The 11,213-nt window shown below is 38.1% G+C and overlaps 2 protein-coding genes across 2 annotated transcripts; both read right to left on the bottom strand.

Moving 5' to 3' along the window:
• Positions 1-3,585: 3,585 nt before the first annotated feature.
• LOC113315750 lies at positions 3,586-4,833 on the bottom strand. The gene has a single exon (XM_026564007.1). The coding sequence runs from the start codon at positions 4,831-4,833 to the stop codon at positions 3,586-3,588; it is 1,248 nt and encodes a 415-aa protein (XP_026419792.1).
• A 90-nt stretch (positions 4,834-4,923) lies between these two features.
• Positions 4,924-5,949, bottom strand: LOC113315749. Its single transcript, XM_026564006.1, has 2 exons — positions 5,532-5,949; positions 4,924-5,429 (listed from the first exon to the last, which is right to left on the bottom strand). Exons 1-2 carry the CDS (start codon positions 5,947-5,949, stop codon positions 4,924-4,926), a joined length of 924 nt encoding a protein of 307 aa, XP_026419791.1.
• Positions 5,950-11,213: the final 5,264 nt, after the last annotated feature.

Below are 11,213 nucleotides of genomic sequence, written 5' to 3'. Positions count from 1 at the left end.
TCTCATTGTTATAGCTACGGATCTTCAACAGTGGTGATGCTAAACTTACAACCTTTGGGATCATTGGAGTACTTGGAAGTGACGAAGATTACGAGGAATGTTGAATATTAGACATGTGGAATAGGAGCTACTTAAGTTTCTTTATCTTTTTTGTATTCCATATGTATTGATAGTTTTGTCACTAAAATTGACAAGGGGGAGATTGTCAGAGCATTGCTCGGTCGAACTCACATGCGTTGCTATCTCAAGCATGTTTGTCAATGTTAGTGATCAAAACTATAAGTCTTGATTTCTAGTCTACTATAGCTAAGTCTCGGACTAGGATAGAAAGTGTAGTTGAGCTCAAGGACTTCATGGCGATTCATCATACAAGAAGAAGAACTACTCAAGGAACCGGTGGAACTTCTCGACAAAAAGGGATGTGAAGACTTGAACTTATCTGTCACTCAAAAGTCTATCTACTCTATCTCCTACTTCTTGAGACAAAAACTCGTATGTTATATATATAGACTTAGATTATACACATTTGGTATTTCGGGCCGACTATACCTCGCCTATCTATATCTCGAAATATGTGTTGGTAAGCTTTTCGGTTCGACCAAGTTTATCTTTACCTAGTGACGAAAGTCATGATATGTTTCAATCACTTTGAAAATTGCTTTGACGAGAAATGGTGTAACAACTATATAACGTCCTCTAAGAATGTTTCAATGATTGGAATGAGAGTTTAGATTACATAACCAATGATGGACATAAGCATTGTTTTGGAAACACAGTTATGTATAAGTCCTATTCCTTGAACCAAAGTTTTCGAACTTTGTTGATCAAGAGAACCGGAAGAATGGAAAGTGCCAAGTCCGCGAACTCAGTCCGCGAACTGCCGAAGTTCTCAAACCCGAGAATTTCTGCTGGAGTTGACAAACTACTTGCGTGAGCTAAGTCTCCGAACCCAATCCGCGAACCGGAGAAGTTCTCATCCCGAGAATTTCTGCTGGAGTTTGTAAACTCTGTCCGGTGTCTTAAGTCCGCGAACCTAGTCTGTGAACTTGAGAAGGTTATATATCTGAAGATGATTTCTGAACTTAAACTTTAAAAAGACTAAGGAATGCATTTTGCAAACCGTGGCTATAAAAGTTCATGAATCGATTCAAGTGAATCAAATCATATTTGTTTCAATTGTGTCTTGTGTAGTTACATAAGATTTCCTTACAATTGAACAACTCTCTAACTACTTCATTTGAGTCATTTGAACTAGTTATGGTGAAGAAGAACATGGTTGATATGAAATGCTCATATGGCTAATCTTTTGGTTAACTATTGTTGAACCAACAATGTACACGTTTGGGTACAGTCAACAAACCAAGAAGCGTGCAGTTCATTTGTGTATAACAAGCTAAGTTTTCGATCTAACAGTTGAGAAATATTTCAGGTTTTCATCTAACGGTGAATATTGATTTCTTTGTTACCAAGGCAAAACCCTAATTTGAAAGACTATATAAAGGAGACATCTAGTATTGTGCAAAACTAATCCCCACACCTTACGTGTGATACTACTTTGCGTACTAGAGTCGGTTCTCCTTTAACCTTTGGTTTTCTTCTTCTAAAACCAGGTTAACGACTTAAAGACTTCATTGAGATTGTGAAGCCAGACCGGTACTACTTTTATCGTAGTTGTGTGATCTGATCTTGCATCTTCTATCGTACGAGTACAATCAGATTGATTGGCTTGAGATTTGATATCTCCGATAGGCAAGATATAAAAAGTAATCACAAACATCTTCGTCTCATTCTTTGTGATTCCACAACATCTTGTTTCGCTACCATCCGATTAAGATTGTTGTGAGGTGATTGATTAATCTAGGCTGTTCTTCGGCAATATAAGACTGGATTATCAATTGGTTCCTGTTCACCTTGATTATTATCAAAAGACGGAACAAAACCTTTAGGTTTTTTCTGTGGGAGACAGGTTGATCCTTTGATAGATTTGTCTGTGTGAGACAGATTTGTTTATTGTCAAAGCCTGCGATTTTGGGTCGTAGCAACTCTTAGTTGTGGGTAAGATCAGCTAAGGGAATCAAGTGCGCAGTATCCTGCTGGGATCAGAGGCGTAGGGAGTACAATTGTACCCTGGATCAGTGGGAGACTGATTGGGGTTCAACTACAGTCCAGTCCGAAGTTAGCTTGGAGTAGGCTAGCGTCTGTAGCGGCTTAATACAGTGTGTGTTCAATCTGGACTAGGTCCTGGGATTTTTCTGCATTTGCGGTTTCCTCGTTAACAACATTCTGGTGTCTGTGTTATTTTTAATTCCGCATTATATTTGTTTTTATAATTGAAATAATACAGGTTGTGCGTTTGAATCAATCAATTGAAAATCCGACCTAACGGTTGTTGATTGATACTTGGATATTGGTCTTTGGTACCATCCAAGTTATTCCTTGTATTTGATTAGTACTCGCAGTTTATGTTTGAGGAAATCAAATCAAAAGAGAGATATAAACTCGTTGATATACTTTTAATTGATTGAGTCTTTTTGATTCTCTTAAAAGTATATTCGAGTTTTTCCATACAGATTGCTAAGCGAAATATTGGATGGTGTTGTTAGACCTCGCTTATTCAACTTCTATGCCTTTCTAAGAAATGATATGCCCTAGAAGTATGCCTGAATTGACCATGAAATGATATTTTTCCCAGTTTAACACCAAATTCTTTTGTTTACATCGAATCAGCACAAGAGTAAGATGATGCAAACATTCATCAAAAGAATACCCAAAGACAGAAAAATCATCCATGAAGATTTCAAGAAATTTATCTACCATGTCAGAAAAGATGCTCATCATGCAACGTTGAAAAGTAGCGGGTGCGTTACACAGCCCAAAGGGCATACGACGATAAGCAAATGTTCCATAAGGGCAGGTAAATATGGTCTTTTCTTGATCTTCAGGTGCTATGTGAATCTGGTTATAACCTGAATAGCCATCTAAGAAACAATAATGACTATGCCTTGACAATCTTTCTAGCATTTGGTCAATGAACGGGAGAGGGAAATGGTCTTTATTTGTTACTGTGTTCAACTTCTTATAGTCAATGCAGACTCGCCACCCTGTGGTTACACGAGTGGGGACTAGCTCATTCAGTTCATTTTGAACTACAGTAATGCCAGAATTTTTAGGTACAACTTGAATAGGACTGACCCATTTGATATCTGAGATTGGGTAGCTGATACCCGCATCAACCAGTTTCAGAATCTCACCCTTAACAACATCTCTCATGTTGGGGTTAAGTCTCCTTTGCATTTCCCTAGATGGTTTAGTATTTTCTTTGAGATTTATATGATGCTTGCAAATTATGGGACTTATACCTTTAAGGTATGAGATGGTCCAACCTAAGGCTTCTTTATGTTCCCTAAGCACTTCTGAAAGTTTGCTTTCATGTTCTGTGTCTAAACATGATGCAATAATAACAGGCAAAGTATCAGAAGAACCTAAGAATGCATATTTCAAAGTGTCAGGCAGTGGCTTCAAATCAAGCTTAGGTGGTTCGACAGATTTGGAATCAGAGAGTGGAAGTGGTTCCACTGCAGTCTGTTATTTAGCAATGTCCATGGGTGGTACAGATTCAAGCAAAGAGTGCACTTCACTAATATACTCAGAATCAAAAAGATCCAAGTCAAAGTTATCTAGACATGCTTGCAAAGGGTCCACATATAAGATGTCGGGCATAGAGTCTTGGATCAGACTCTCAATCATGTTAATTTCATGCAATTCATTATCAAAATCCATGGGTTGTTGACTAACATTAAGAATATTTAATTCCACAGTCATGTTACCAAAAGATAATTTCAGCATACCATTACGACAGTTTATGATAGCATTGGACGTCACCGAGAAGGGACGTCCTAAAATGAGAGGAATATGGTTGTCTGGGTTTTGCACAGGTTGAGTGTCTAATACAATGAAGTCCACGGGGAAGTAAAATTTATCAACCTTGATTAACATGTCTTCAACAATACCACGAGGGATTTTGATAGATCTGTCCGCTAATTGTAGCGTAACAGGAGTGGGTTTCAGCTCCCCAAGACCTAATTCCACATACACAGAATATGGCAATAAATTCACACTTGCTCCCAACTCTAACAAAGCTTTTTCGACATTGTGGTAGCCTATGGTGCACGAGATTGTTGGACAACCTGGGTCTCTAAACTTAGTTGGAAGCTTGTTCTGAATTATGGAGCTTACCTGCTCGGTAAGAAATGCACGCTTATGCACATGAAGCTTTCGCTTCTGTGTGCATACGTCTTTCAAGAATTTAGCATAAGCAGGTATTTGCTTGATTGCCTCGAGAAATGGAATGTTTATGTTAACTCGTTTAAACATTTCCAATATCTCGTTGTATTGGTTTCCCATTTTCTTTTGTTGTACCAACCTTTGTGGGAATGGAGCAACAGGCACATGACATGGCAAAGACACATTCATATCAGCAGAACTTTTAGTTTTATCAACATGTTCAGATTCATTTTCTACAACAGGTGTTTTCTGTGGAGTAGTGTGCAAAGGTGAGTCTGACTCAGACCCACTTGACTGTGGTACACCTACATTGTTATTGACAACTTTACCACTACGAAGAGTAGTGACATCATTCACATGATCATGTGAGGTTTCATTGCAAGTTGAGGTACTTGCCTGAAATGCACTTTTAGGATTCTGCTGAGGTTGACTAGGGAGTTTACCCTTTTCCCTCTCATTAAGTGCATCAAAGATTTGGCCCAATTTAAGCTTTAAACTCGCAAGCCTTTGGTTATTCAACTTCTGATATTGCAAAAGATTTTGATTCATTTGGTCCACACCATCATCAAAGCTAGGCCTTTTCTCTACAGGGTACTGTGTGTGTGACTGTACTTGGGGGTTTCTAGGATATGAATATCCTTAGTTATTACTAGTTGTACCCCCTTGTACGGGCCCTTTAGACCATGAAAAGTTAGGGTGATTCCTCCACCCTGGGTTGTAGGTATGAGAAAAAGGATTGTTTTCATGCTTATGATACAAAGCATTAGCCTGCTCAAGTCTAGACTCATGAAAATCTTGTAGGTCTGGACAACTATCCACTAGGTGGTTTGAACTGTGGCATGCGGCACAAGTGGCTATTTCAATTTGGTCACGGAGAGTAGGGGCAGTAGTTTTCACATTCTTCTGCAGCTCTAGCGCTTCTACTCTCCTAGCCAAGGATGCAACATTTGTTTTTTCTTCAAAATCGGACTTGATTTTATGGACATTAGCTACAGGGGTGGTCTTTTTGGGTTCAAAGATGGACTCCCACTGCTGAGTCTTTTCAGCGACTTCGATTAAGAAAGTCCAAGTCTCATCAACACTTTTGTCAATAAATGCATCATTGCACATTGACTCTACTATAGTTCGGGTTCTGACAACTAAGCCTTCATACAAAATTTGCACAAGTCTCCATTTTTCAAAACCATGGTGAGGGCATTGGAGTAATAATTCATTAAATCTCTCCAGATATTTGGCCAAGGTCTCACCTTCTAATTGCACAAAACCATCCAGACTTTGACAAATTGTCGCAGTCTTATGGTTAGGGAAAAACTTTTTGATAAACTCTTTTGTAAGATCATCCCATGTTCTAATGGACTGTGGTTGTAAGGCACGCAGCCAGGACTTGGCTTTTTCTTTCAAAGAGAAAAGGAATAGTCTCAGTTTGAGGGACTCTTCCGACATTTGGTTAAAACGCAGAGTCCCACAGATATCTTCAAAATCTCTTACATGGTGGTAAGGGTTTTCAGCATCAACCCCTCTAAACACAGGCAACATGTGAATTGTGCTAGCTTTCAGTTCAAACTGGCCATCATCAGCTGGCAGAATGATGCAAGAGGGCTGGCTTGCCCTTGTTGGGTACATGTAGTCCTTGAGACTACGGGGTTGGTTCAGTTCCTCACCCATTGTCTCAGACTGGTCAGGGCTATCTACTTCGGAACTGGGAATATCAACAATATCCTCTTGGCTAATTCTAACTAGTCTATTTGTTTGGTCTCTAAAATACACAATGATAGCCTAGACAGCGCATCAATATTCATGTTATAGCAGACAGATAACCAAGCAATTTGCAATACCAGAAAACAATGGTAGCAACTGAATCAGATGGATATACTCGGATAGAGGTTCTACTGTGATTACGAAATTCTCAGTGAAATAACAAATTCAACACATAGATATGCAGTTCGGATTTCACAGAATCATGCTTAAGGATATCAAAAATTGCATGTGTGGAATAATACTCAGTAAAGCAGCTAGTGTATCAGGCTATCATGGTTTATCATTCATACAGATATAGAGTATAACGAGGTTCGAGAATGACACCAACCGGTTTTAGCCTTAATAACAACTGTGTTCTGCTTCTTTTCTCCTTTTCCTTGACTTGCATAGCAGTAATGCAGGCACCTGTTGAGCTCAAAGAGTGATTTCAGTAACCAGACATGTGTATGAAACACGAACAAATAACAGGAACTTAGTGCACTGAGCAGGACAGACTGATGCAAGTATAGACAAGCTGCAGATGTAAAAAGAACTAAGATGAAATGCAGAATGCTACAATGGATATTATACAGGGTGACCGTAATATGAGCTACTTTGAACTAATACAGGATTATGCATATGGTAACTGAGTGCAAAATACAGCTAAATGATGCTTGTAATGTCACCGACTAATATGTTGAGATGCAGTTCTAAATGAAAGTAAGAAAACAGAGAGGACTATTAACTATTGTGCAAGAGTGCTCGATATATTACAGGACGATGGAGATTTTAACTAGTAGTGAACTGATAAAGCTAATTGCATAAAATGCTTAAACTACAGATGTACTCATGTAAATGAAGTAAAGAAAAAGAAAGAAAAACAGAATCTACAGAACACACTTAGCTACAGATGCAGAAAACTCAGACTAGGTATGATACATGACAATGATAAGTAAGCAACTAACCTAACTTAAGTAAGATGCAGGAATGCAAATGTAACTGAAAATCAGGACATATAGCTGAACTGACAATGAAATGCAGATTATACAACAGATGGGTCACAAAGTTACACTACAATAGCTGAAAAACAACAATCTAACACATATATACAAATAGTAAGCTGAAAAATCAGTAAAGCCTACTCTACAGATTCAACTACACTGCTACCGAGTCCCCGGCAACGGCGTCAAAAACTTGATAGGTCTATAACAGTACCTACAATTGTAATAACTGCAAGTATACATCGTCGGGTCTGTAAACAGGGTAAGTACGGGTCGATCCTCAGGGACAAGGTAGATGTAGAGTTGATTACAGGGTTTACTTGTACTGATTTCAAACAAAGTAGTAACACAAAGGGTTATTTTGGGTGTCGACACGACAAGGCAGTGATTGAATACTAAAAAAGAATGTAAAGCAAGATGCAAAAGCAGATTGTAAATAAGCAGATGGGGGGTACTAGGGTGGTTGAATTCACCTCCTAACCTTTGTTAAGTCAGTTTAGTCTCAATACTATTCTTGTCCCTTGTAATGGACACCAGTCAAGATGCAGGTCTGCTGTTTATCCAGGGTAACGTAAAGTAGATGGCCTAGTATCAACTAAGGTAACTAACCCCTAGCATAAGATGTCTTCTTACAGCACAACTTATCACATATTAGTTTAGTCTCTTAAGCATGAGCTGAAGCACAATATAGAGTTATTGTATCTACCTATGCATAGCAAACAAAAGGTGAAAGCAATATACTGCAACACGCTGATTAAACCATTCCTAACTCAGTTTAAGCTCTACAAAAATAATGATCAAAACATGAATAACATAGCATCAGATAAAGGGTTTCATCTAAACCCTAGCAAAAGTATTTAGAACATGATTAACAAGATGCAAACGCAATGGTATTAAACTAGATAACGGACCCAGCTAATTTGGATGCCTTGTTACAGAGAAGCAAGCCTCTATTTATACACAATTTTTCACTCAATTCACCTTCAATTTGATAGTTAATGAAGACCCACTCACCAAAACGCGTTTCTTGACTTTCACTGTCTTCAATTCCTCTGAAACTTCATTGAATCGATGTTCCCCTACTTGTACAGCTAACTCTAACTCTCTCTCTCTAAATCTTATCTTCTAGGGTTATTGTTCTTGATAAGAATAGAGATAAGATAGAGAGAGACGAAAAATTAGGAGTTAATGGTGGCGTTTAATGACGGTGAAGCTGTGCTTAGTGTACAGAGGAGTTATTGAAGGTGCTGGCTCTGTGAAATGGAGAAAAAGATGAAATTGAAGGTGGATACGTTTCTGGTCGATAAGGTGGAGAATAAAGGGATCTAGGGTGTAAATCGGTTGTATCAAATATTGATGTACCAGGAAGATGAGTCGTTGGATCTGAGCAACTGAATAAAATCTGACGGATTAGGTTGGGAACGGGTTTGGATCTTGGGTTTGGGTTCTGGGTTCTCTACCAATCCCATGACTCGGTTTAGGCTTTGCAAACGGCTTGCGGAGCGAGTGCAAACGGATTGCGGAGCCTCTTTACGCGTTGTTCCTTCGCGCTTCATGGCCTTCTCGCGAAAGCTTTGCTTGTTTCTCTTTTATAATCGCTAGCCATCATTCCTATGTTCTTTTAGCTTCTCAATTCATCCAAGCTTTACTTAGTACCTAAAAACACAAAATTAATTAGTACAAGTATTTATTCTTGAAAACAATGAAATTACAGAATTTGGGATAAAATAGAGAGTTAGAGCACAAAAGATGAGTTGAATGCCAATAAAAAGGTGTAGAAATATGCAAGATTTGGCACTCATCATAACATCTTACATGATTTGTGTGAGACAGTCATTTGATATAGACTCGGAATGCTTCGTATTGATCATTCGATCACTTGAAAATTGCTTTGAAGCTAATAGTTTGTGTGAGACAGCTATTGTCGTCTTCCAATAATGTTTTAATGATTGAAATGAGGGTTTAGAACATGTAACATGATTGGATATAAACATAATGTGTATTCACATTTGTGTAAAGTCCAAAACCGAGAACCATGGTATGCGTACCCGTACGCGTACTGGTTGGTTGTTGGAAGTCCGGGAACTAAGTATGCGTACCCGTACACGTACTGGCGGAAGTTCAAATTCCGTGAATTTCTGCTGGAGTTTGGAAGAGTAAAATGGTATGCGTACCCGTACGCGTACTGGCATAACCAAGCTCAGTCCGGATACTTAGGTATGCGTACCCGTTTGCATACTTAAGTAGGTTATGTTCTAAAATCGGTTTGTTCATGAACTAATACATTTATATAATAAAGAATACAATCTTTTTCAAGCCGTGGCTATAATGTTCATGAAATGATTTGAGTGAATCAAAATCGATTTTGCTTCAATTGTGTCTAGTATACTTCTATGAGAATATAAAAACAACTCTCTAACTAGTTTCGTTTGAGTCATTTGAACTAGTTATGATAAAGATGAATAAGGTTGATATGAAATTGCTCATATGGCTAACTATTGGTTAACTATTGTTGAACCAACTAAGTGTACACGTTTAGGTACAGTTACCTTTATCTAAATGATGGTACATTTCATTTTTGTATAACAAGCTAAGTTTGATCTAACGGTTGAAATATATTAACTTGAATCTAATCAGGTTTTCATCTAACGGTGAATATTGAAAGCTTAGTTACCAAGGTAACATTGATTGCAAACCTTGATTTGAAGACTATATAAAGGAGAACTCTAGCAACTGGGAAACCTAATCCCCACACCTCCTGTGTGATACTAGTTGTGACTAGAGTCCATTCTCCTTTAACCTTAGGTTTTTCACGAAACACTGTAGGTTAACGACTTGAAGACTTCATTGGGATCGTGAAGCCAGACCCAACTATTTTATCTGTAGTTGCGTGTTATGATCTTGTTGTTTTCTATCGTGTTGAGTACTATATTCTTTAAGATTTGCTCGAGATTTATTCTCCGATAGGCAAGATTGAAAAGTAGTCACAAACATCTTCGTCTCATCGTTTAAGATTCCAAAATATCTTGTTTCGTTAATCAATTAAGATTATTGTGAGGTTATTGATAATACTAGGCTGTTCTTCGGGAATATAAGTCCGGTTTATCAATTAGTTCTTGTTCACCTTGATTTGTCAAAAGACGGAACAAAACTCATAGGTATATCTGTGGGAGACAGATTTATCTACTCAATAGACTTTTCTGTGTGAGACAGATTTGTTTATCAAGTCTTTGACTTTGGGTCGTAGCAACTCTTAGTTGTAGGTGAGATCAGCTAAGGGAATCAAGTGCGCAGAATCCGGCGTGGTTCAAGAGGCGTAAGGAACGCAACTGTACCTTGATCAGTGTGAGATTGGTTAGGGATCAACTACATTCCAGACCGAAGTTAGCTTGGTAGTAGGCTACTGTATGTAGCGGCTTAATACAGTATGGTGTTCAAATCTGGACTAGGTCCCGGGATTTTTCTGCATTTTCGGTTTCCTCGTTAAAAAAAATTCTGGTGTCTGTGTTATTTCTTTTCCGCATTATATTTGTTTATATAATTGAAATATCACATGTTGTGCGTAAGTTCAATCAATTGTGAATCCAACCTTTGGTTGTTCATTAAATTGATTGACACTTGGATATTGGTTTTTGAGAACGTCCAAATTGTTTCTTATATTAATCAGGCTCACGGATTTCTATCTATTTGATTTGCTGATTACATTACGAAATAGAGATATAACTCTTTGATATATTTCTTGATTGAGCTCGCTTTATTAGTTGGTGCTCTCAGAATTATATTGGAGTTAGTCCATACAGATTGCTAAGTGAAATATTGGGTGTGGTTGTTAGACCCCCGCTTTTTCAGTTGTGTTATTAAAATTAACCCGCAACATAACTTGATTGTCACAACCAACTGTGGTAGCTGGTTGAGAAGACTCCAAAGGAATATTAACCATGTTGTTCTTTGTATCTGGTTGGCTCTAAACAGCTGCATTTTTTGAAACTGCAACCGTGTATAATGTCGGATTCTCATTAACTGCTATTGCATGCATGATGGCATTGTCATTTAAAGTCGTCTTTGCTTCATTAATATGACTCATTGGCATTGGATTGGCAATATTTGGATCTTGAACCGAGAAAGTAATCATTACTTGCTGATTTTCCTGCTCCTGTTGTGCTTGAGGAAGATTAATATGAACATTTTTTA

This window comes from Papaver somniferum, chromosome 10, assembly GCF_003573695.1.
Source record: "Papaver somniferum cultivar HN1 chromosome 10, ASM357369v1, whole genome shotgun sequence".
Classification (NCBI taxonomy): domain Eukaryota; kingdom Viridiplantae; phylum Streptophyta; class Magnoliopsida; order Ranunculales; family Papaveraceae; genus Papaver; species Papaver somniferum.
The sequence above is the reverse complement of the archived record's forward strand: the minus strand, read 5'-3'. Positions and strand labels throughout refer to the sequence as shown.

Bases quoted from the DNA above. Each gene is read 5' to 3' on its own strand.
- LOC113315750 (XM_026564007.1), bottom strand. From the start codon at position 4,833: ATGAATCAAAATCTTTTGCAATATCAGAAGTTGAATAACCAAAGGCTT.
- LOC113315749 (XM_026564006.1), bottom strand. From the start codon at position 5,949: ATGGGTGAGGAACTGAACCAACCCCGTAGTCTCAAGGACTACATGTAC. The intron at 5,430-5,531 runs GTGAGACCTTGG...TTTTGTATGAAG, and splicing joins TGGTTTTGTGCAATTAGAAG to GCTTAGTTGTCAGAACCCGA.